This window comes from Cyclopterus lumpus, chromosome 23 (assembly GCF_009769545.1).
Source record: "Cyclopterus lumpus isolate fCycLum1 chromosome 23, fCycLum1.pri, whole genome shotgun sequence".
Lineage (NCBI taxonomy): Eukaryota > Metazoa > Chordata > Actinopteri > Perciformes > Cyclopteridae > Cyclopterus > Cyclopterus lumpus.
In genome coordinates, this window is record NC_046988.1 from 80,001 (window position 1) to 106,121 (window position 26,121).

Sequence of the window (26,121 nt, forward strand, 5' to 3'; positions counted from 1 at the left end):
AAGTAAATATGCACTGAATATTTGCACTAGCAACCCTAGATAGTTTGCATTTATAGTAGTCTCCGTTTATATTCTGCACTATTTAATGTTAATTTCATCTGTATTTTATAATCTGTATATATCGTTATACTCTTTGTTGCACTTCTGGTTAGATGCCAAACTGCATTTCGTTGCTCTGTACTAGTACATGTGCAATGACAATAAAGGTGAATCTAATCTAATCTAAAAGCATGTAGTATAGGATCTATACATATTAGTGACCATGCCCCAGTATACCTAGAAATTACTGTCCAAAGCTTTGTCTGGCACACAGAGATGGCATTTCCCATCATATCTCCTCACTGACAAGGAATTTCAAAAAAAGATGGAGGCTGAGTTAGATTTATTTTTTTGACAAACGACACTAGTAAAACAAACCTTGAATTTTTTGGGGAATCTGCAAAAGCCTATTGTTGAGACAAAACGGTGGAATTCTCCAATTTTGCCATTATTCAAGTTTCATTTCCTCATCAGATCAGCTCTTTTGGCTAAAAGACTGCAAATCCCATAATGCACCACCGGCAGGCCAGTGTAGGCTGCTAATTACTTTAAGTTGGAACACAAACAGCAGGAGTTGAGGAGATTTTGAGAGCTGGAGGATTCTTTCTCAAAACTTGGGTCCGGTCAGGGACAATTGGGAGGCCAGGCACTGAAGCAGACGGACTGGAAAGGGAAGTGAAAAAGTAAAACCTGTATTCTTCCAAATAAAATGAGATAATAATAATAATAATAATAATAATAATAATAATAATAATATGAATAGAGATATGAAGACAACAAATCCCTGGGTATTGGATACCAGGTGGAGGAAGACAAACTCTACATGATGACATCGATTAACTTTTCCAAAAGGAAAAAGAACATTGGCGAGGATCTTCTCAAACAGGGGGTGAGACCTGAGACACCTGGACTGTACGACCCAGTTGGCTTAGTGACACATGCCAAACAGAAAGGGGCAATTCTTGTCAGGAAAGCATTCCAGCAAGGTGGCGGTGGGAAGCTGACCCACGAAACCTGGGATACACCTCTTTCAGAAGGCCGCAGAGAAGAAGCCATTCAGATTTTTGAAGAGTGTGTGCAGCTTGGACAAAATAGATTACAAAAGAGCCTCACACCAGCTGACTGGACAGGTAAACCATGGGGAATCACATTCTCAGACGGAAGTGACAGAACCTATGGAGCTGTGATGTATTTAAAAAGGTGGGAGACAAGTCTAGGAGTTGCACTCCGATTTATTGAATCAAACTGTCAACTAGATGAACCATCTCTCAAACAGTCCTGGGGGCCATTCAAAGAGAAAAGCTATGGTTACCAGACCTTCACAAATAGAGTGGGCGAGATCCAGAAGGCTGGACCAGTGCAAGACTGGTGGTGGATACCCTGCATTGCTGACATCATTACAAGAGGCGGCACTCCAGATGATCTAAAGGAGAGTTCCACATGGCAGAATGGACCAGACTTCTTGAAGTGGCCAGGAAAGGAGTGGCCTAAAAAGTCTGCTGGAGAGGTTGCAGCTCAGGACAGAGAGAGTGTAAACAAACTCCAGAGGAAGTCATTCGGAGCTGTATTGACGAGAGCTCAAGCAAAAATGGGCCAGGAAAAGGAAAACGTGTGTTTAAATTTAAGAGGAAAAAAACTGAGTCAAACCCAAGTCCTCCTCTTCCAAGAAGGAAACCTGCTGGCTGAGAAATCAAAAATCTTGTGGAAGTGAGGAAGTTCAGTAGCTTGTCTAAACTGGTCACGGTCATCGTCTAGGTCCGGCGAGCTGCACATAAGTGTCTGGAGAAGAAGGGCCAGCCCAGAGGTCGGTCAAAGTGGGAGACAATGTCCCTCAAGGAAAAGACCATGGGAGCTGTGCTAACTGTAGAAGAACGTGAAGATGCACTCAGAGACCTCTTTCTCGCAGCTCAAGAAAGTGTAACTTTTACAGACACGACTCTAAGCAGATTGGCAGTGTACAAAGATTTGGACTCTGGACTTCTTGTTTGTGGAGGTAGGATTCAGATGTTTGATGATGACAAGACTGCAGTGCCAGTTTTGCCATATGAAGCATGGATGTCTACATTGTTGGCACAAGAAGCCCATAATGCAAACCATGAGGGAGTGGCGGGGAACCTTCTTGCCCAGCGGGCAAAAACAAGGCAAGGCAGTGTCAACAAATCATGAGTGAACTTCCACCAGAGCGAACAGGCATAGCGGCACCATTTGAATTTCAATTCAATTCAATTTTATATAGCCCATGGGCAGGGCGCATCAGCAGGGCCAAAGCAGGAGGCCAGCCCACCAGGCAGGAGGCATCAGATACAGCCAGATCAGTGCTCAGTGTATCCTAAAACAAATCCCCCAGCAGCCTATAGCAGCATATGTAGGGTCTGGACCAGGGCAAACGTGATTCAGCCCTAACTATAAGCACTATTAAAGAAGAAAGTCTTAAGTCTCCTCTTAAATGAGGTGACTGTCTGCCTCCCGGACTGAAAGTGGAAGCTGGTTCCATAAAAGAGGAGCTTGATAACTGAAGGCTCTGGCTCCCAATTCACAGCCATGGACCTGTTTGGCCCTTATGAAGTGAGGGATGAAGTAAAGAAAAAAGTTAGACGCAAAGTGTGGGGAATTGTATTCTGTTGCATGGCCTCCAGAGCCATACTCACTGATGTGGTGAGTGACCAGTCATCGGAAGGATTCCTGCTGGCTTACCATAGGTTCACTGCACTGAGGGGATACCACAGGAAACTGTGGTCAGACCCTGGCACTAACTTTGTTGGGGCCAAGCCTGCTCTGGAGCAGCTTCAGACATTTTTTGACCAACTGAATAAGTTGGAGCTTGAAGAAAACGCTGCCAATGGGGCAGCTGAGGCAGCTGTCAAGATTGTGAAACGGGCTTTGAGCAACCTTGGTGGAGATAGAGGTTTCACCTGGGGGGAATTCCAAACATTTCTCTTCATGGAAGCCAACCTCGCAAATGAGAGACCCATTGATGCCAGAACTCAAAACAGGGAAGAATGTGTGGAGTATATCACCCCCAATTCTCTGTTGCTAGGACGGGCCAGTCCAAAGGGTGACCCAGGAGACTTCAAGTTTGATGGCTACCCATACAAAAGACTCAAGTATTCAAGGAGAGGTCAGCAGATTCTGGAAGAAATGGTGTCAGTTGGCTTGTCCATATCTGTTTGTAATAAACAAGTGGCACATGAAGGAGAGAAATGTTGCAGTAGGAGATGTGGTATGGCTGGCTGACCAACATGCCCTGAGAGGTCAGTACAAGGTGGCTAGAGTGGTCAGTGTCAATGCCGATAGGAAAGGCATCATAAGGGATTTACATGTGAGAACCTTTCCCAGCTACCCTCTTAACAAAAATCCCTGCGACAATTCTGAATAGGGATATCAGATGCCTAGTCATCCTACTACCCAATGAAGAACAAGCAGAGGCTTGAATGATTGGTGTGACCTTCCTGGGTTTAAAAAACCAGGAGCTCAACTGGGATGTATGTAGATATTGTAGAGTTGTAATGTTTTTTTATATATACTTGCACATGTAAATAGCAAAGTCCATGTTTTAAATTAATACATAAGAAAGATATGATAATCAATAAGGGATATTATGAAGAATATTCTGAAGAAATGTGTTTGGGAAACATGGGAGAAAAGTCACTGTCACTGTATAAGTATGTCACTGAATAAGTATTATTGTAACTGTATGCTGATTGTTTTATAGTTATCATAACTATAAAGATGACTCAGGTATGAATGGAATGTCTTGATCCAAGGAGGCTAGTCAAAGTAGTGGTCTTCCTAAGTGACCGGAAGATAGGCATTTATTTTGAAGGAGCCCATCTTACTGGGAAAGAGAAGAGAGAAGGGAAGTAGCATTGTGGTTTATTGCTTAGAGAAGTCTGCCTCTTTGTACTGATAGGCAAATAGCATGCTGTGTAGTTGAGGTATATGCATGCATACCGAATACGATGGAGAAGCTTTATGCTCAGTGTATGGATTGTACTTAACCTTTCGGAACTCTGTAAGGCATTTGTCCTCTCACGTGAAGGCGGTAGACAGTTAACTATTTTAACAGATTTTGATTCATATAAATCGTTATTATAGACCGTGGACCCAACGACACGTGAGCGCGTCCGACTGGGACCGAAATATATGCTTATGATCCTTATTCTTTTATTAAATACTTTGTATTTTAAATTACTGGTCTCAGGACATCTTTCAAAGTGCAGGAAGCTCAGAATTTCGGTTGAACTAAACAATATGAACAGTAAGGTAAAGTTTTTAAAGATTAAGTGTTACTGTATTTGGTGTCATTCAATTTCATTATTTGTAGCCATAGCATGCATGCATGCATACATACATACATACATATATATATATATATTTCTGAATGATTATCAGTGAACAGGTTCTACCATTACATTACATGTAATGACGCTTTTATCCAAAGTGACTTACAATAAGTGCATTCAACCATCAGTACAAACTCAGAACAATAAGAATCAAGAAAGTAACATTTCTTCAAGAAAGCGCAAACTACAAAAATACCATAAGTAAGTGCCATTGAAGTGCTCAACGGTTACCACATCGTCATCATCATTATCCACAGGCCCGTAGAGATCACCCCCGCACTGCGGGGGGGCCTCGCAGTGACAGGGGGCCTCGCATGGCAATTTTTTTTTTTAATCCAACACTAGCCAGCGCACTCGGCCGTATTGCGGCTAAGTGTCGGCTGACTCGGCTGTGTTCCGGCTCGATGCGGCCAAATGTGAGCCACCTTTGGCACATTTCACTGTTGCCATGTCTGGCCCAGGTGTAGCTGTTACGGACATGGGCAGATTCTGTCTTAGACATGGCAACCGGTTTATCGGCTGCCGAATCTGGGCCGAATAATGTAATAAATAAATAATATTACATTACGTAATAACATTAAGATATCCCTCAAAGTTGTCTCTCTCACATAAAGCTACACAATAAAAAAAAGTATTTTAAACTGGCTTTATAAGTTTTAAATAATAGTTGTAAAGGCAATCGTAACAGGCAACCACTAGGGTCTCCTGCTACGCGGACTGGTGTTATTGTTGGGCCGCGGTGCATTCTGGGAGAACTACGAGGAAATTTGTCTTGAGGAAAAATTAAACGCACATTTAAAAGTGGTGCCCAAAAGCGGCATTCAAAACAGAACATTTCTGAATTAAATGCCAAACTTCCCAAAATTACAAGTCTTTTTCGACCAGCTGGTGAAGGATGCACTCATCTGCCAGAAGAGACGGGTATTGTACTGTTTGCTATAGCTAACATTACCACGTAGCTAACGTTATACTTTGACAGCTGTACTGCTCTGTCTATGTGTTGTGCTTGAAAATACATTAACCTTATTAAACCTATGCTCTCACTATACCCCCTGCCCCCATTATCGGACACGTTTCCTTAATTATCTCCACAACCACATCGTTGTTTAACTTCATTTCACGTTGTCCAACACTGCAACCCTTTTGAGAAGACAACGGCTCTGTACAAAATAATAAAAGTAACCGTTAAGTAAGAAAGGTCATTTTCCAAGCTAAAACTGATCAAAACATATCTCAGAAGCTCCATGTCACAAGAGAAGCTGTCAGGTGTGGCCATCCTTAGCATAGAGAATAAACGTGCGCGCAGTTTAGATGTAAAGAGCGTGGTTAAAGACTTTGCACACAGATTTGATAAAATCATGTGTATTCAAATTCAAACCTGTAGAAAGTAGCCTACCGGTGTATCGACTATATGTAGGCATATTTGTTATGTTGTTGTAACATATGTTCTATTTGAGCTGTTTGATAGGCCCTAGCATATGTTTTGTTTCTGTTGGAATACATTTGTTCTCTGTTTGAGCTGTTTTTTCTGATTGAATAAATTTCCCTCAAAAGAAAAGCTTGGGTCCTGTTCGTTTATCTTTGGATAATGACCGCTGGACAATACATTATCCCTTACATATGGGGGGGGGGGGAGGCTCAGGGTTATTCTGCAGGGGGGCCTCATGTGTTTCCGTTACGGCACTGATTATCCACTATGATACTGTACATTTAAATTATAAAAAAATCACTTTCTTTAATCTTCAAATATTTAGGAGCCATGATCATTTCATTAAGCCTATTCTGATCATTTGTTATATTTATTGGACACATAATTTAACAACAGCAGCTGCAGAGCTCTAAAATAAAGTTGGAGTGCACTCGGGTGTTGACGTGAGAAAGTTTGGAGAGCCTGGTTGTTCAGATGTGCCCGCTGTTGCGGGATTGGGAATAGTTGTGTCAAACTACCGGTCACAGGCCTGCTATCAACTCCCAAACCAGGGTTGAAGCAGAGCTCAATCACCAACACCGGCAGCATGTTTGGTGAACAAACGAAACAAAGCTCAGCCAGCTACTTCAGCTCACACACCTGATTCAGCTCATTCTCCGCCGCGATCCTCAAATTAGGCTCGATCGTCCCTTTCAGAGCCTGGATTATCCGGTTGGGATCCATATGTGATCAATTCCACGGTTCCTTTGGTGTTTTATTATCACACATGTACCGTCGGCTTCCGTCTCTGCCTCACATGCAGCCAAGCGTTACGGATCTGCAGCTGTGGCACAAACACTGTCAAATCTCCGCGTTACTTGTACAAATCCCGGTCACAACATTCAAAATAATAATTCAGAAGATGTGTCTTTAGAACGGCCACAGCGCGTTTATTCTGAAGGCAGACTCCTTTTCCTTTTACTCAGGCTAGCTTGACGGGGAACCGTGGCCTTGCCCCGTTTTAACGACAACCCGCTATCTGTGCACGTAAAGCAACTTCAACAGACGATTTACGGGTTTCCTCCTCTTCTGTCAACACAGAGTGTTCAGCACACAGTGGCTGCCTCCTGGTGTGTCGGCGCTGTTATTGCAGGTGTCCATGGATCGTACCCTGGTCCTGCCTCCTGCCTCCTGCCTCCTGCCTCCTGCCTCCTGCCTCCTGCCTCCTGCCTCCTGCCTCCTGCCTCCTGCCTCCTGCCTCCTGCCTCCTGCCTCCTGCCTCCTGCTGCCTGAAACGAGCTAAGCTGGAGTCTCTTTTCTATTCACATGAACCAGCTCTGACAAAGAAGTTACGTGATCACAAATTCCTGCTAAGGAGAGAATATCGACAGGGAAGTTTTAGAAATTAAATAGACATGAAAATACTTGTATGGATACATACAAAATGTAACAATTACATTGTTTAATAATGCAATATATCTTCAATAAGATCATTGAGTTTGTTGCTTTTATTTCATTCCAGCACATGTTTTTTTCAATTGTCAATATCATCTTCTGTAAATAATTCAGAATGCCACTTTGCATCAGAACGGCTGAGTCTGCACTCACATGAATGTCTCTTTCCATTTTCAGTGTCCACTTTCCAGCTTTTCTAGAACTTTAAACTACAGCCCATGGTCTTCAACAGCAAATTAAGTTGTTCTCATGAAGATGGGCTCACTTGACCTGCCATGACCTCAGTCACATGTACACTCAGGCCCCTTATGTAGACCTGTACAATCGATTGCAATTAAATAGAGCAGCAATAAATTCTAGCTTCACAAAGTTTGATTCATAACATTTTCCGCAGTGCGTCATACACAGTACTGTCGTCATAGTTAAGACTGTGTTGTACTGTAATACATTAGGCTAAATTCAGAGGTGGCTCCATTTCATCCCCCATATAAGGAAGAGCAGGTTATCAGAAAAACCTCTGCTGCTGATGTATGAACATTTACACTAGTATACAGTCCAGTAATGTGCAGTTGAGGTTATAGGTCAAAAACTAGGCCAAGATCCATTACCATGTTGAGCAATGATAGTTTTCCAATTTTGAACTTAGTGATAATTAAAATTTTTGATGATTCATCTTTTAGCTGTGCAGCCCCATCAAAGGAATAACAGGTGAAAGGCCTAAAGTGCTTAGAAAGCTAAGCAAAATGTGATGCAGCTGCATGTCTAACTTAAAAAACAAGATTAAGCACAAAGTCGCTGCTCATTTTTTTATTCAGGCACATCAAGGGACCATCTATCACAACAGTAGTCCAATGAACCAATTTAGCCTCAAGTATTCAACACCATACCCACCACCAAGAACAGTCCTCTCAGCTTCACATTCTGCAAGTTGACTGACTGCATAGCCCAACAAGTGCAATTCTGAGTCAATTATAATCCATTAGATAAATCAGCCAATTCCAGTTCATTAGCCATTTAACATCTGATCAGTCAGCCAAAGCCATTCAGAAAACAAGGCACAAATTCACAACATTACATTAGAGTTCTCACCAAAATCAGTGACCTGTGGGCTGAACCGGTAATATGCTATTGGTTGATGTACAGCAAGACAACATTTTATCAGTTGCATTCATATTACAGTCTCATGGACAACACAATCATGAACAACACATTCATGGAGAATCAAATACATTTTCTTTATGTCAAGAACCACAATACTGAAATGTCAGTTTAATCACATTTAGTAATGAAGACGGGAGCCGTTTGACTAAAGTTCAATCCTGGTACAGCAGAAAGCCAGAGAAAGTACTGTACTTCCAGGTGCTGCCATAGATGGCACCACGATGCAACCGGATCCACACCTGGTCTCCTTGGAAGAGAGGCAGGATGGCATGGTTGCTGGCCGTCTCATGATCTGGGGCTCCATCGTTGGCATATGCAGAGACCATGACTTCTTCGTTGCGCATGAGGTTAATGTAGAGTGGCACGTTGATGGCAAGCTTCAGGATGTGGAAGATGAAGACATAGGTTCCATTGACAGGACAGGTGAAGCGGCCAATGTGGGGGTCGTACATCTCCCCTAGGTTGCTGTGCAGCTGGTCAAACACGATGGGCTGGTCCAGGTTTCCGGGGGCGAAGTTGGCAGTACGAGAGGCGTTGAAGGCCACTCTAAGCGGCTGGGAGAGCGGGTAGAGTTGCATGGGAAGCAGGGTGTGATGGTGGCCATGGGGAGTCAGAGGGACCTCCACAGTGGAGACCGACAGGGAATCCCCATGACCCGAGTCCACAATTGTTAAAGCTGCCTCTCGGTCTGGTGTGCTCACCTGTGAAGAGTCACTCCAGGCTGCTGCAGTGTCAAAGAAAGAAAAGCATGTTCATAATAACAATGTCGTTGACTAAACTTGCTTTTTTTAAAGTCTGCGTGTACCTATGTGTCTGTGTGTAACTATGTGTACCAAGGTGGACAACGGTAAGATTCAGAGTGAACAAAAGGAATCTTATTCAGCTGCCAAACAACATAACCTCACCCAAGACCTTTTAGAGGGAGTGGTCTTGATCCAGTTTGTTTTATTCTGGAATGGTTCAAACGTAGAAACATGACTCCTTGATCTGAACCTACTTCTAAATTCAGTCTGCACCATCAAATACACAAACATAACCAATGTTGTACATCACTGCACACCTTTTCAGAAATACTTGTCCTTTAACCATAAAATTTCTTCCAAAATCTTCTCAGGAACCCTATTTATGCTTCTCATCTTATGAGGATCATGAGGAGCACATCAGACAGTCTCCTTAAGTATATCATTCACAATTGGATGAGTTGATGCAAAATAACATTTACCATAATTAATAGGTTAAGCTTAGTTGAGTAATTTAAATGTGGGGTTTGAACCTTCTGTTGCCCTTTCTCCAATAGACTGATTCCTTGAGATGTATTCCACATCTCTAAAGACATTCATTTTCCATTTATAACAAATTCAATTCATGCTCAGAAATAGTCAGCTCAAGCCTCAATTAGGCCTATAATTTGGTAATGTCCTTAAGGACCTAAACAGAAATATGAATGCACATTAATGCTAGTTAATTATTGTATGTTGTTATATATACACACACACACGTTTAATCTAGCCCAGTATAACAAATTCACTTTTGTTAACCCTTCCCAAATAGACTCCAAACTGTTCATGCAATGTTTGCATTTGTTTTGTAGTCATATCAAATTAATCTACTGTTACTGACTTACTAAATTTAGTGTGCCTTCATGCATTAATTTTGCAAGCTCTAGGTATTACAGAATCAAGTCAACTTTACTTAACACATCAATTTCCCGTCACACCGTGGACCTGGTCTGCTCCACAGGACTCACCATCAATCACCTCTCTGGCTCTGACCTTGCCAGCTCCGACCACCTAGCAATCATAGACATCCTGATCCCAGAACCCAAACAGACCCTCCGTAATATCAAGTCCATCTGCCCCTCATCCCTGTCAGCTTGTCTCATTGAAAAACTCTCCACCCTCCAGCAATTGTTTAGCCCCTCCCCCAAATACCGGTCAACCTCGACCATCACACTGTCCTTCTGCCTTGATCAGCTTGCCCCTCTCAAAACCAGAACCGAATTTCACCCACACTGCAGCACGCCTGAACTCTGCCTCATGAACTCCCAGAAACGAAGACTAGAGCAACTAACAAAACCGGACTCGAGTACACACCACGGCTTACAAGAAATTCATGCAGCATGGCTCTCAATTCTGCACGCTTCACCTACTACTTTGGCATCATCCACTTCAGTTCCACCAACCCCAAGGTCCTCTTCTCCACAGAAAATAACCTTCTCAAACCTCTGGACAATCGCTCACATGCCTCCACTGCTGAGAAATGTAACTCCTTTCCATCTTTCTACAAAACCAAAATTGAGAACATCTACAATCAACTGGCCACTCCCAGGCCCACCAGCCCTGTCCCTGGATCTGCAAATCCCCCACTAACCGACCAGTCAATCTCCCACTTGTCCCTAATCCCCTTCTCAGATTTTAATAAATCCATATCTGGCATGAAGACTCCAACCTGCGACCTGGACCCCATCCCTTTAGTCATGGCCTGTCTCCTTGCCCACCACCTGCTCCTCCTCTGTCATCAACTCCTCCCTGTCTACTGGCTCGGCCCCCCTTGCTCTCAAACTCACCTCAGTCACACCGATCCTCAAAAAAGCTGGCCTGGACCCTTACATCCTCAACTACCCTTTTCTGTCTGGAATACTTGAACGCACCGTTGCCAACCAACTCAAAACCCACCTGGACTCTAACCAATTGTATGAACCATTTCAATCCGGATTCAGATCTCACCACAGCAAAGAAACCACCATCATCAAAAAGTCACAAATGACCTCTTCTCCTCTGATGATCACTTTCTCAACATCCTAATCCTACTAGACCTCAGTGTAGCCTTTATCACCATCAACCACTTCATCCTCCTCTCCCATCTGGAGTCCTCCCTTCACATTACTGGCACAGCCCTACCCTGGCTAAAGTCATACCTCTCTGACCACCAACAGTTCATTATCATCAATAAATCCAAGTCTGACAGAGCACCAGTCCCTCAAGGTGATCCCCAAGTTTCAGTATTCGGCCCCCTCTTCATCCTTTATTTGCTCCCCCCTTGGCAACATCTTACGCCCCCACTTCCACGACACAGCTTAACACACAACCTTGGCATCATCTTTGAACCAACCACCTCCTTTGAACGCCAAGTCAAGCACAAAAAAAACACCTTCTTTCATCTTAAAAAAACGTGTTCCTCATCACCTACAAAGCCCTTCACAACCATGAACTCCTTCATACCTTTCTGACCTCCTGCACCGACGCGCTTCCACCCGCAACCTCAGATCTGCAGACGCCAACCTCCTTACCCCCCCTACTCTGTCCAAGCATCGGACCTGGGGGGACAGGGCCTTCTCCATTGCTGCCCCCTCCCTCTGGAACTCTACCCCATCACCTCAGACATTCTCCACTCGCCACTTTAAAAATGGCATTTAAAACCCATTTATTTAAATCTGCTTTTAGCCTGTGATACTATTTTTTTATATATTTTTTCTCACTATCGGCATCCTTCTTGTTTTTTTGTTGGTTCTATCGTTTGTTTTTACCATGTAAAGTGCCTGGAGTACCTTTTAAGGTGCTATACAAATGAAATCATCATCATCATTATCAGACCAATACAGTACAGATATGAGTAATATAGCTATTGCAACAATATCAAAACAATTATAATCCCCATCACTTCCAACAAGCATCCTTTAGTGATAAACTAAAGCAGGTGTCCGATACAAAAGATCTTCCCTGAGGGAGGGAGAGACACGCACACACCTCTAATATATACACATACCACTCGAGTTATGCCTTCCTCCTCCGCGTCTGTAGCCGTGTTGATATCCAGAGTCCTGAAAAACAAAATATATATATAGAATTTCAAAACAAAGACAAAGCAGCAAGAATGCACAATATGTATATCACAAGGCAAGCATTGTGCTTATGTTTGTTTTGAGAGCCAATTATTGATGGTTTTTGGTTGTCTGTAACATGCCAAGCTACATGACACTCGTTCGAGGTAGACCGATTTTTGAAAGGCGAATATTGAGCCTGAATACCGATAGTCTCAGCTCTTGGGCATTTCTTCTCCGATTAAGCTCGGACACTATTGAAAAGATCAGTCATGTTTGTTGGTTTCTGTCATTGGGTGTGTTTGACAAGTTAAAGACATATGAGTCCCAATTGTTTTTTGACTGTGGAAGCCAATTAAATATCTCAGTTAGGTACCCTGTAAAATAATTGGACAAACTGATGAACATATGCATTTGTTCCAGTTGTAATCATTTGTAGATCCTAATACATACTGAAAGACGCGCAAGAGTGAAGACAAGGAGCAAAAAAAGGGTCACCATCTTTTTTTCTTAGCTTATCTTCAAGGTAGCTTTAGACATGTTCTTGGGTGTGATCCATTGCAGGTTGAAACAAATGGGACAGTCTGTATTGCAGTCTTTGTGACTTCACGTCTCATAGGGTCCATTGGACCTGGCGGTGTCTGATGCCTGGTGAGCCGGTCTCGCGTTGGCCCTTCTGATCGCCCCCCTCCTCTCTACCTCCTTCTGTTTCATGGATTGGAGTTCCATTCATACATTGTCATATTCATGTAATGTGTTTATGTAACTTTGTAAATGCTGTTCATTCTGTACACATGACATCTATTGCTTCTGTCCATCCGGGGAGAGGGATCCTCCTCTGTTGCTCTCCTGAAGGTTTCTTCCCTTTTTTCCCTGTCAAAGGTTATTTTTGGGGAGTTTTTCCTGATCCAATGTGAGGTCCTGGGATAGGGATGTTGTGTGTACAGATTGTAAAGCCCTCTGAGGATAATTTATAATTTGTGATATTGGGCTATACAAAAAAAAAACTGAATTGAATATAACAAAAGCAGTCTACTGAAGGAGACAATTTGATTTAACACTACTTGTTATTATTAACCCATTAATTTCACTGATGGCAGGGGCTAAGGTAACATCTGCCCATCAGGAGTAATAACATTCACACACACACACAGTAGAAACAGTCTGTGGTGGAGGATCTGGGGGTTAATTTCCTCTTGCCCAAGGACAGTCATGGAACCGGGGATTGAACCACCGATCCCTGCTCTACCAGTGACCCATATACATCCCCCTAGTCATAGGACTGCCTGTCAGAGCCAATAAGACCACTACATAGCAAATTCACTTACTCTAGCAGCATAGAGGAGAGGGCCAGAGTCCCTGAGAGCCGTCTGGGGGGTGTAGGATCCTCCTAAGGAGTAGAAATCAGCGATGAGCTTCAGATCTACCTAGTGACAATACCAGCTCCAGAAAGGATACCTAGCAAATGTAGAGGCAAGAAATGCAGGGGTGGTGAACTCCAAAAGAGGTAACAGAAAGCTGAGGATAGATACCTCGATGCCAACCAGAAGAGTGAAAGGGTTGTGCCAGTCCCTTGCATCTTGAGTGTCATACCTCTCACAGATGCTCTGGTGTAGTACGACTCGCTGGGACGACATCCACCTGACTGGCCAGGGGACAGGAAGATCGGTCCACCGTTACCCACCGTATAGTCAGACTGATACACTAAAACGACGAAGCAGAACATCAGGTTGAGACAATAGGCCATTCAGTCCATGCAGGTTGACATTTCTGGAACAATTCGATTGATCAACTTACTCAGCTGTGGTTCGTCTTCTGAGGGAGCAAACTCAGGTGGCGTTTGGGTACTGGCAATGCTATACCTGGGCTTATCAAAAACGTCAGAGTCTGGTTTGTAGTTCAATTCCCCATTCTGAGGTAAGGAGGCAGTCACCTTGAAGACCTACAGTGAGAAGAACATGTTAATCAAAGAAACTTGCAACTTCCAAGGCCCCGTTCACATTATTAGACAGCCTATTGTTCACATCTTGCATTAGAATGCATCTTGAGTGACCACATGCCATTTGGTTATGCTTCTGTGTACACCTTTTATTTCTTAGTGGGTTAAGAACAAATGATCTACTACTGCATCTACTATAGTGGATATTTCCTCTCAGATATGGCATTTAAACATTCGTCTTTAATCAGCACAGAGCAAGACACCTCAGAAACATGGGAAAGACACTTTGTTGTTAGCCCCTCCCATCAGTGAATGAATGGGTGAATGACGACATGTACTGTGTTAAAGCGCTTCGAGTGGTCAGAAGACTGTACTTGTATAGTGCTTTTCTATTCAGTGGCGAGCACAATTTATACTTGTGTCTTTGGCAGATTGATGGCTAACCATAAAAAGAAAATACAGAAATGTAAATGCAACAAAGCAGTAATGGAAAATTAAATTTGGGGTGGAGAACACACATCAAATGTTGCAATGCTGTTAGCTCTGTTATCGTTCCCATCTTTAAATGTCCCTCCCCTCTGCATTAATCCTCTTGGACATTTTGGGATTATTTGTCGATCTTTTCAAATTTAATTTTTTAAACGCTAATATGGAAACACTGTTTTCGTAGGATGGAGTTCTTTCGCGGGTCACAATATTGACATGCATCGTGGGAGATTTAGTCTTTGGTCACTGTAAAGCAGCATAGACTTTAATTTTAAGACAATCATATGCCTTTCAAGCTGTGGCGGGCCACATAAAATGACATGGCGGGACGAATCTGCCTGTAAATGGCACAAACCACCCTAAAACAGAATTATATTTTAAATGGTTGACTTCCTGTTGGGTTATGGTATACCTTCATACCATAATTACAAAATGAATATGGTCCGTCTATCGAATTCCATACCTCTCTGTAAAATTTAAGGGGTGATAACGGCAACTTTGAAAAGTTGTCGTGGCACTATCAAGCCCTTTTACCCTTTAGTCAACTTTTTCACAAGTTTTGATGCCCGTGCAAAGTTTAACAAGTTTCTTAACTAAAACCCCTTAGAAATTAGTTTAATTTTTGGTGAGAATAATAAACAAATTACAACAGGGCCTTGCCGACCCCGGGTTGGTGCTCTGGCCTCAATAAAGCCTTCGGTTTCCTCGTCAACCACTAGTTAGTGCTTGGCCTGGATGAGTATACTTTCGCTAAGACTTACTGGCTGGATGTTCTGAAAATGGGCAGATGTCAGAGTTCGCCTGTTGGGGGGTGTAGAGAAAGTTTGTCCCTGAGGGGAGGTGGCGGTGCAAGATGCCACCCCATTACAGGGTGCCTGCTTCCTTGACTCAGTTAATGGGATCTGTGGAACACCATGAAAAGGTCAAAGTTACAATAAAAGCATTTTACTACCACATAGGGAAAAAAAGGCTACAAGATGCAACACACTTACATGAGGTAGGTTTGAGGAAAGCGTCAGGTCACAGATCTCCAGGCACCGATCCTCATTTGTCAGACTGGTTTTGCGCTCCAGAAGCCTGGTAGGCAGTGGGGTGGACTAAGTGGGGGAAGAGGACGAGGTGATGACAAGTCCAAGTAATTTCAATTTTTGATCACAACAGACTTATCACAGATAAGATATGACATCTTACATGCATTGATTTGGGCAGGATAGCAACTGGGCTTCTCAAGTCCGTGTGATCTGGTTAGTTGGAAGTTTAAAAATAAATGAAAAAAAACGAAGAAATCACATAACATTTTTATATTAATTTCATTTATCAACAGCATTTGCTGTCCATACCCAGAGGACGTTTCTTGTAAATAAAATGTGTTCACATCCAGACTGAACAGCCACGCTTTCAGCACCATGAGGCCAGCAGTGCATTGAGCTAAACCAGTGGTTCTCAAACTGTGGGGCGCACCCCTCAAGGCGCCGAGGTATTACAGGCGGGGCGCGGGGGGCAGTGCGGAGAACTTTACATATTACAAAAGTACGCGTAAATGTTTACGTTACGGTGATCGCGACTTCCAAGATCCTTTGCGACTCCCGTGTAGCTTAGCTAAATGAAGAGCTCGTTAGGCTTCTGAGCAGTTACCTGACAGAACACGGGCTGAAATGGGAGAGTTGTGTGAGTTTCTGCACAGACCACAGCAGGGAAAGGGAAGGGCTTGCAGGCGCTGATCAAGAGTCTCTCCAAATGTGCAATGGACACACTGTCATTCACAGAGAGGCGCTAGCAGTCAGACAGATGTGCAGTCAGAAAAACAAGACCCCTGAAAGCACGACTGTTTTCTGAACTCTGAGGAGACGGAGCTTTCAGCTGTTTCACAGCGAAGCTCGGTGGCTCTCACGAGGAAAAGGGTTGTCGCGAGTCTTTGAGCTCAGAGACATTAAACATCCGTCATATGCATGACATGTCATACAGAACAGTACAATATAATTGAAATTGTACAAATTATTCTGCAAAGAGGTGGACTCGGTTTATCATTTATTTTTGTAACGTTACACATGCATATACTTTTTGGAGTCAAATTTATTAATTCAATTATTAATTTGCAGGCAAGTTTTCTGATGAAATTGGCCTCTCAGTGACATATTTGGAAAGCTTAATGAATTCAATCTTCATCTTCGAGGCAGATAGCAGCACCTTCCTCAGGAAGCTGGAGATGTGGGACAGGCGACTCGATCAAGGGAATATTGAGTGGATTTGAACTAATACTCGATGGCTCACACATCTGCATTAAGTTTGTTTTGCACCGGTTGCACGTTTGTTTTGAAAAGATATTTAGGGTAAAACTTTATTGCCAAATATTTGAACTTGTTTTATTTAGTTTTTCACAGGTTGCACTTTATTGTTATTATCTTGTAAATATTTTTTGCATAACTTTATTTGTATTGTTCTAACAAAGTGATTGCGCTTTTTATTTGTTTTTGTCTGATGGAGCAATCTAGTTTAATTAAAAGTGATTGCAATTTTCTTCTGCATGTCTAGCTTGTTGGAAACTTGACACTGAAATTACCGAAAGTGTGTTCCAACACACTGGCCAGGGTGCGCCAAGTAACCCCAAGAGCCAGACTGAACTTTTGACTTACGCGATATATGCCCACATTCTTCCTCAGCTGATAAGTTTAGGGTTATTTTTCTCAACCACTTTTATTATTTCCATCGCCATTAAGTGTAAACTCCATCAACTAATGTGATATGGTTTCACGCTGCATTACAATTTGAGAGTACACCCGAGTTGCGATCATAACTACAAAGCTTGTTGACTTGTTCCAAGTTACCCAGAGGCAATGGAGACCCAGACGGCAGTCTCTTCAGTCCTTGATGGTCGTTAGTAAGGGCAATATCACCATCCAGAAGAGAATCCTAAACCAAGACAGGATAATATCAAAACCTTCAATACTAGCAAGGGTGAGTAAATATTCAAACCATAGTTTCATCTTGTGGCGGTTAATAAGAACATGGGTATGCAAACAGTCAAACTCCACCTGCATAAAACTGAAGGAGCCATGGATCTTTGTCATGAAGTCCTCGAGGTGCTGCTTCCTCAGTACAGGGTCTTTGGGTAAGGCATATGGAGAGCTGAAAACTTCCACAGGCATACCCAAGTGAACAGCCTGTGAGAAAGAAGATCATTTGCAAATTGTTTACATTAGAGATGTCTGTACATTTTACACAAACAGTTTTGTACTCACCGATTTGGCAAGTTGCTTGCTTTTGGCCCCAGTTTCTTTTCTCTGGGGAAAACACATTAATTATTGTGTGCACAATAACATTCTGCACAATGGCATGCCAAATCACAATGCTCTTCATTTTGTGCCACTGATTTGATTGGTAGACAACCCTGTCAATATTGAATCGTGTAAATTGGTATAGCATTCATGGTGCTGCACTCAAAAATTCAGGTTCAGGAAAAACTCATTTAACGTCAACAGTTAAGAGAAAATAGTGATAACTACTCCTATAACAGAGGGTTTGATGACCTCACCTTATTGTAGTCAATATGTTGTTTCTTGGTGTTGACTGTGACCTTGGGCATAAAAGTGTCAGCTCCTCTCCATGGTTTGTGGACTGCAGCTTGGAGTGAGCCAGGTCCATCTGAAAACTCCATGTCCCAGTAGTCCGGAGGCTCCCGCTCCCTTGTTTGGAAGTCCGCCTTCCAGTTCTCAGTAGGAGCAGTCTCCGTTTCACTCTGGTACAGTCCATTAAAAAACTGCCATATCACCAACAGAGCATCAGTTGACCCTGGGGTTTACTTACGGTTAAAACGTACTGCACTGCAAAACAGCTTTAAGTCTTACCTCCTTAGGAACTTCCTTTGGTTTTGACGCGGCTGAGAGGATCAAAAGTAAATAAATAGAAAGACAGTCAAAATCAGACAAGGTAATAGGTATAGAGTAGTTTAAAAAATATCTTAAACTTCATAATCAAGGTTTAAAAAAAAAAAAAAAATGATCTGATCCCTTAACCCCACCAGTGAGCAGACACAAATGTCAGAAAGATCATCTTACTGCTGTGGCTGTTTGACCTCAGTAACACCTCTTGAGACTTGTTGGGTGGACGTGGGAGACAACTGAAGTACTTGCAGTTCAACAGCCTGGTGAACTCTTCTTTGAAAAACTTAACTGAAAAGATAAGTCAATTAAAAAGGGAACGTCAGAGGACCATAAAGGAAAACAAGTTATTACAAGTTGGTTTTCATTTCTGTAGCTTGAGCCATCAGTTATAATAATCATAATAGGAAATACTGTTAAATGCTGATACGTTTTAGCAGTCAGGTTGTAAACAATAAACTTCTATCCAATCTACTTTCTTTGGTCTGTAAACCAACAATTTAACAGTTCATCTTTGTTCTCCTCAGCTCACAATCACATCCCCTTCCAAACCCAGTTGGCCAACCATTTGGCTTGTTTGTAAATGCCATGACACTCTGAAAGCTCCTGAAATCTCATTCAATTTAGCAGGTACAGTGTTTTCATAACAAATGGGTTGCATTCTCTAACCTCCGGCTAAGTTTGAATAAATCCCAGCATACATACACACACACACACACACACACACATTCTGGTCTAAAACTTGTCATTTTATTTTTTTTAGTAGGTGTTCCTGTGACAATTTCGAATGTTTCTTCTTGGAAATGTGTTCAGGCCTTGACTGGCATCATGCATGATTATTTTTGGAAGGATTGGTTTAGTTAAAGCAACAGCATAACAAAACACAGAAAGTGGGCATTTATTTGAGTCCTTATAACGACAAGTGAGACTGGGTGAAAACCCAGTTTTTCTGAATAATCATCTTCAAGGCCTTCAGATCAACCTGGAAAGTAGATTGAAGTAGATCGGATGTTTTTTGTGGGAGATAACCTTAAATTTATAATTGCGAAAAACGGCCAAATTCGGCAATTTATTGTAGCGTGTTCAAATCGTACAAGATTTTTTTTTGCATGTTAGGCATGCAATGTGCACATATGTAAAATTATTTTGAGTGATTAGTCCCAATAGTGTTGACGCTATGAGCAATTAAAAACAAGACACACCCCTAAAAAAAAGTTGTATACTTAAACATACATTTGTCAAATGCAAGAATATACACAATAAGTTACACTAGTGATGCTTGAGACAGCTCCTAGCTGAAGTCTCTCCCAGCACCGCTCACTACTACACACATACAAGAGCGGCTGGGCACTGGCTCATACTAAAGCTGGATTTACACAAGAAAAGTTTAAAATACACAGCGACCATCAACAGTTGGTTACTCACTATGCAGATGATCTGACAGTAAGCATACACAACAGCTATTGTTAAATTAAATAAAGACATTATCCTACATTAAATGAAGGCTTAATTTAATGTCTCAAGTAGCAATGACAAGGCCATCAGTTTCTTTATTGTTGAACAGTAGCCTATATGCTATCCGTCAATTGAACAATATCTGAACTCAACGATTTTATTCCAAGAACAGCAAAGTCAAGTCAGCAAAAATGTGTTTTGCAATGTCATGTGATGTTGGAAGACCTTGGTTCTGGAAATGAGCTGTAAGAAATGTACTTTACTAGTGCCTGGAAAAGTGCTTACCTGACTTAAACGCAGCTTCAGAAATCTGTTTAGGGCATGCCATAGGGATATTGTTAAGGAGAAATGTCCATCATTTAAGGAAATTAATTGGCAGAAAAGATAAGTTTTAAAATCGGTGAATAACCACCTGAAATGTAATCGTTGAGCTTAGAAAAAGATATGAGTCTACATGGGCAGCGTGTCCTCCGGAGTCATCTTGCGCCACCATGTTTCTAAAGCAGCCAAACTGAACACTGGCGAGCGCCTTTTACGTCATTTAAAAAGGTAGGGATGCGTGCCGAAACACGGTATTAAATGGGCACCGGTTCTAAACTATTAAAGACCTTAGTATTGATAATCCCCAATGCAACTGGTGTTTAAAATGTTTTGGCGTAATGTATTACCGGAGAGAGAGAGAGACATTTTTGTAGAGTCTGTATTTGGTTCTGAAGTGCTTTCTCATTTCAGGACCAAATACAGACTCTACATCAAGGTCAATGTCACCGCTTGAGCATGTATTGAAAAATGTCCCAATATTAACTTATTCCAATATCCTCTTTTACCACTACCCTGAATGCCAGAGCAGTTATCCCAGGATAATTACACAGATTGCCATATATCTTTTAAAAACAGCAGTGAGCAGCAGTAACAAAATTGTAATTGACCTGTAATATCAAAATGACATTAGAGTGTCATTTTGATATACTAGTTATATTCAAAATGACTCAAGGGCTCAGCAAACAAAGTGCAGATATATGCTTTTATACTCACATGTGGCTCCAGCCACTGGCTCGTCTTTCCCCTCAAGCAGGTCCAAATAGGCCAGAGCCGCTTGCTCCATCTGCTCCTCTAAACTTTAACACAGTGAAGATAGAGAGGACAGGTCATCAATGAGCCAAGAACCCATGTGACAAGAAGCGCTGAGCTCCAATGTGGACATTTGCTGTGGAGGCTCTCTTTATACCATTAAACTTGTGCTAGGGGCACCGCAGTTTTTTTTTTTAGCCCATAAAACCCCATTTGAATGTGCTCAGTTGTAAAGGACTTGGAGTTTACATAATGTGCAAAAACACTACTACATATAATATTGTGGCTCAGAAGGTAGAGTGGGTCACCCCTCAATCAGATTTGTGGCTTGGATCCCCGGCTCTTCTAATCCATGTCTCCTTGAGCAAGACCCTTTGCTCCGTGCCATTGGGGTGTGGCTGAATGGCGTGTGCTTTTGAGTAGTCAGAAGACTAGAAAAGGCACTATACAAGGACATTTAACTTTCCCTTACATTATTATTGTGTTGCCATTATATTATATTATATCTCATGTTTCACTGTCTGTTTTCTTTTGTGGTTTTACAACGTATTCTGAAAGACCCTTTCATTTATCTTTTGATTGTACAATTGTCTCACTAGCCCATTTACACTTTATGCATCATATCTTGACCTCTCAATAGAGAGCTCTATCATCCACAGGTGTTCATACAACCAATAATCATTAGGACTGGACAGAAAGCACAGCAGTGTGCCCACAGATCTAACCTTGGTGGTCAGGGACAATATAGAAGCTGCGATTGTATTGAACTACCAGGGTTCGAGACTGTGCCCCAGAGAACACTGGACACCCTCTTAAAGTTCTGTTCCAGTGTATCGTTTACCCAATCACCTCTCTTGTATGATCGAAAAGAAAGAAAAAAAGAGTTTACACCGTCATCATTGCAGCCGCTAGTTCTTTGTGTAGATAAGCTGCCAATCACCTCAGTCCGTTATCCCTCTTGAACCCCAGTAGGGCAGCAAGCTGATTCAGGCAATGCAGCTTTTGGGCTGCAATGTGTGGCGCCTGGTTGTGTCCAGCCAGCAGGTCTCTTTTAACGTGCTCCTGCTGCATGCAGAGGAGGAGGTGCTGGATCTGCAGCACAGTACTCAGTTGCCGCCTCTCGGTCTCCTCCTTCACCACTTGCTCCTTTCTCATTGCCTTCTTCTGGGCTCTCAGCAACTGCAGGATGAATCAATGTTTTTATGAATTAAAACAAAAACAATCACAAAAAAAACAATACATTCATCATTTTTTAATTAAAAAGCACTTGTGTATCACTTTTCAAATGGAATAGCTTAATATGTAAGAGAATGCGATGATTAGCTTTCCTCCCTGACATCTGACAAGTACTTGCGTCTATGCATCATCTCTGAAGCTAGAGCCTGGTGTCCATTAGCTTTGCACAAAGAGTAGAAGAATGGGAGAAGAGGATAGCGGAGCTCAATACACTAAAGCTCACCAGTTTTTGTGTTTCAACTAGTCAGTAATCAAATTCTAAAGGTTCTTTGTTATTGTAATTTCTAAGTTTTTTTAATGGGGCATTAAAATGCTACAGAAATAAGATTTGATTTTTATTAAAACAAAACTTGTCATTACTTTTATGCATTTAAAGCTGCTTAGAGCTAGTGTAAACAGGTCATAATTGACATATCTATTTATGTTCTTCTTCGACGGTTTATTAAAGTTCAATCAAAACTTCTTTCTAAGATTACATATAATAATAATAATAATAATACGTTAGTTTACCTTCGCTCAATACTAATTTTCCCTGAGCAGAGCCTGAATGCATCATAATGTAACCGAAAGAAGTCTTCGCTCGTTTGCCGTTAGAGGTGCTAATGTTAAACTAGCTCTCCTGGGTTGTTTACCGTGTAACTTTATCAGAGATCGGTGTCTAGAAAAGCATAAGTGATGTCCTAATCGCATATTTTACTGAATATTGGCGGATAAAGATCATAAGTAAATTTATTCCACACTGTGCTGGTTAACATTAAACTGTCAAATTAATCCAGGGTTCACATGTGTGCGGTACGGATCAACAGTGGTCCGTTACACCACTAGTTTAAACTATCCAAAATATTATTTCACTAAAATTAAGCCGTTTTATTATAGCCCCACATGTGGCACTACACCACTATCAAAACAAACAAGTAGTCATCCAATTAAGCTGGTATTAAATAATGTAATCATTTTCAAAAAAGCCCAACCATTAACCAAGTTTGAATCTGCCAATGTTCAAGCTCATATACATTTAAAAGCCTTTGATAGTTTTTTTGGCTGCTTAGCCAGATAGTTTCACAGACATAAAGCTAAAAATCTCAACTCTGAATGCTTCAGAAGTCCTGGTTCATTAAGGCATCAATTGACATAATATACTAATGAGAAAACTTACAGGATTTTAAACACCTGCTAGCTAAATTTGGATGCAAATAAAAAAAAAAAGTATTTGAATCCAAACAAAATGTTACCTTTTTACCCAGCCGTACAATCACAGTAGAGGACGGGTTCTTTTCACGCATGTCTGAAAGTTTGCTGTCAAATTTAAGGGCCAATCAGTTCTGATGTTGCGACAGCCAGGTGTTTCCCATCATGCACTGGGCTAAGCAGTCGGTCAAGAGCTACTGCTGCACCTGGCTTCCCTATAGAGAGTAGCTGGCTCTACATTGGGACCATTTTTTTACTTAAGCAGATATTTCATATATTAGCAATCAAAGCATCTCTGCTGAAATTGATTTACAAACAACTCTGCGCTTCATTGCACTTCTGCATTTAACAATAAACAAATAATTCATTAGTTTTAAAAACTGTCATGTTATTTTATAAGTAACTATATACTTATATAGATCACTAAATGAGGATACATTAAGTCTTATATTTAAACAAAAAAGTAGAGTGCTTTCTCAAAATATCCAGGATTTGAAAGCTTAAACTTTAATAAATGTTTTATGGAAAAGGAAATGTTCCCAGTGATTCCAGGAGGGTTACATCAACTTTGTTATTCAGGTGTTGTCCCTAATCTGTGCAATTAAGTTGACAGGTAATGGACACTTTTCATTTTTAACCCATAATGTCAATGGTATGACTAGCATGCTAAAAACATATTTGAATTAGAATCACAAAATTGTAAATAATGTACCCAACATAGTTGTTGATGAATTAATATTCTTCCTGACACTGCGCAATTACAGATCTAATTTTAAAAAGGAGGATACTAATGAGAATCTATTTTAAGTTGCATCCCGCTATGCCTTTAGTGGCATGTACAATTCCTTCAGCAGCAGAGGCTCCAACTATACTTGATACGTCATTACAGCCCAACGAAAGTAAGAGTCCTATTGCCACAGACTTACATCCTGAGTCAAGACATCCAGGCTTTTGTGGAGCTCCCGTGCAAATGCCAGATGATGCAGCACCTCCTCGTACTTTTCTACAGCCTCCTGGAAACAAAGACAAACGGGCAAAAACCCGAAGCACGAACACATACACAATATCCTATTTTTTGTTGCCAATAAATAGGCTTGTCTTACCATCTGATCCTTGTTAAGTTCCTCACCCCAGTTCAGCCTCTTCTTGTAGTCTTTAAGTCTCAGCTGTGGGTACAGAGGTCAATAAAAACTAAAATATGAGTATGCCTCCACCTATGCTTTTTAAAACCATTAACTGTCATTTACTCTGACCAAGAACCATCCTACCTTCTTTTTCTCCAAATTACGGACTTTGTGTTTGAGGCAGATGAGCCCATCTTCTATATAGGAGTCATAGCCATAGTAGACAGTGGAGGTCTCTAGGCTGAGCTGCAGGGCAAGGAGACCACTGGGTGAGCACACAGTCGGGTGATCAGCCACCAGCAGGTGCTCCTGTCTTTCCTGCCCCTCTTCTGTGCACTCAGGTGGAGGGGTGACACTTAGACTCTGGGAAGGACAAAGCTGCACCATGCTGATCACCACACTGGAAGGAAAGGGACGCATTTTGGTTAAATGTTTTTTAAAAGGGTAGAGAAAAATACAATTAAACAGAGAAAAGATTCTGCTGGTAGCAAGCAGTGTGTTTCATTAGATTCAGCGCAGTTCGGGCCACTGCCAACCCGACACTTCATTAATAGCAGCCACCGAACAGAATGCTTTTTGTGGATGAACATGATTAAGCAGAAGCAGACATGTAAAGACGAACATCAATAATTCAAGCTTTGAATGCTACAATCAAGTCTAGATGTAATGCAGTAGTTTGGAAATATATTTTGACAAAGCTAAATACTTGTTCACGGTATTATAATGGTTACTTATTTTAATTATTTCAGGTTCAATCACCAAACACGCATGTCATTAAACAAGCGGCACGCCGAAAGAGCACAGCTGCCTCACCTCGTGTCTGAGTCGTGTTTGTTGAAGCCTCTCTGGCAATGCGCTGGGCATCCGAACGTCTGGACGCTGCTCGAGCCTTTTCCAACCGTGATGTTTAAATCGCAGAGGGCCCGCATGTTTCAGCCCATGCCTTTTTATATAGCATGCTGGTGTTTCGGTTAAACAGGCGACCCTGTTAACCGGCGACTTTCAGCCGAACACGCCTGTTGTTGTCAGACGCGTTCGGCTGAAGGTCGCCAGTTAACAGGGTCGCCTGTTAAACCGAAACACCGGCTACAGACTTGCTCTCCCGACAACATCCGGTTGTGGCACTTGACTTCTGCACGAACACTTGACCCTACACTAAAATAAACAAATCGTTATCGCATCATTATAATGTTCCAACAGTGATTTAATCATTGTGGGGTGGAAAAGCGAACTTAATGTGATATCTATAACATGAATTAGGTTGGGTGTAGTTTGATTTTATTCAACAAATTTACATTACGGCCTGGTTCCAAAAACAAACAAAGACAATTAACTTGACCAAAGGTTGCCCTGAACCACTCTTGTGATTGGCGGAAGCAATCCCTTTTCTTGTAGACTCAGGGGCAACAAATTCCGTTGTGACAAAGAAAGCTCGACCAGAATTCATTCTATGGCACAAATTCACCACTCATGAGGAGGACAATATTCCTTCTGCTAAAACAAAGCATGCATTTTTAT

The 26,121-nt window shown here is 41.8% G+C and overlaps 2 protein-coding genes across 4 annotated transcripts in view; both read right to left on the reverse strand.

Annotated features, from left to right (window-relative positions):
* Positions 1–6,841, reverse strand: part of ipo8 (importin 8) — an 81,568-nt gene extending 74,727 nt beyond the window's left edge. Inside the window, 1 exon segment of the mRNA XM_034525881.1 lies at positions 6,451–6,841. Coding sequence (XP_034381772.1) covers positions 6,451–6,534 — 84 coding nt within the window. The 5' untranslated portion in view covers positions 6,535–6,841.
* Positions 6,842–8,037: 1,196 nt separating this feature from the next.
* On the reverse strand, positions 8,038–25,643 carry caprin2 (caprin family member 2). 3 transcript variants are annotated; one of them, XM_034526172.1, is made up of 20 exons: positions 25,417–25,643; positions 24,748–25,003; positions 24,583–24,645; positions 24,406–24,489; positions 21,996–22,234; positions 21,020–21,102; positions 18,707–18,820; positions 18,497–18,528; positions 18,184–18,408; positions 17,891–17,932; positions 17,684–17,812; positions 17,477–17,561; positions 15,843–15,892; positions 15,644–15,748; positions 15,413–15,553; positions 14,024–14,168; positions 13,820–13,930; positions 13,555–13,616; positions 12,172–12,226; positions 8,038–9,130 (listed from the first exon to the last, which is right to left on the reverse strand). In XM_034526172.1, exons 1-20 carry the CDS (start codon positions 25,530–25,532, stop codon positions 8,559–8,561), a joined length of 2,709 nt encoding a protein of 902 aa, XP_034382063.1. In that variant the 5' UTR covers positions 25,533–25,643; the 3' UTR covers positions 8,038–8,558. The 3 variants fall into 3 exon arrangements, with proteins under 3 accessions (XP_034382063.1, XP_034382064.1, XP_034382062.1); XM_034526173.1 differs by having other exon boundaries at positions 18,184–18,387; positions 24,406–24,492; XM_034526171.1 differs by having other exon boundaries at positions 24,406–24,492.
* Between the last annotated feature and the right edge of the window lie 478 nt (positions 25,644–26,121).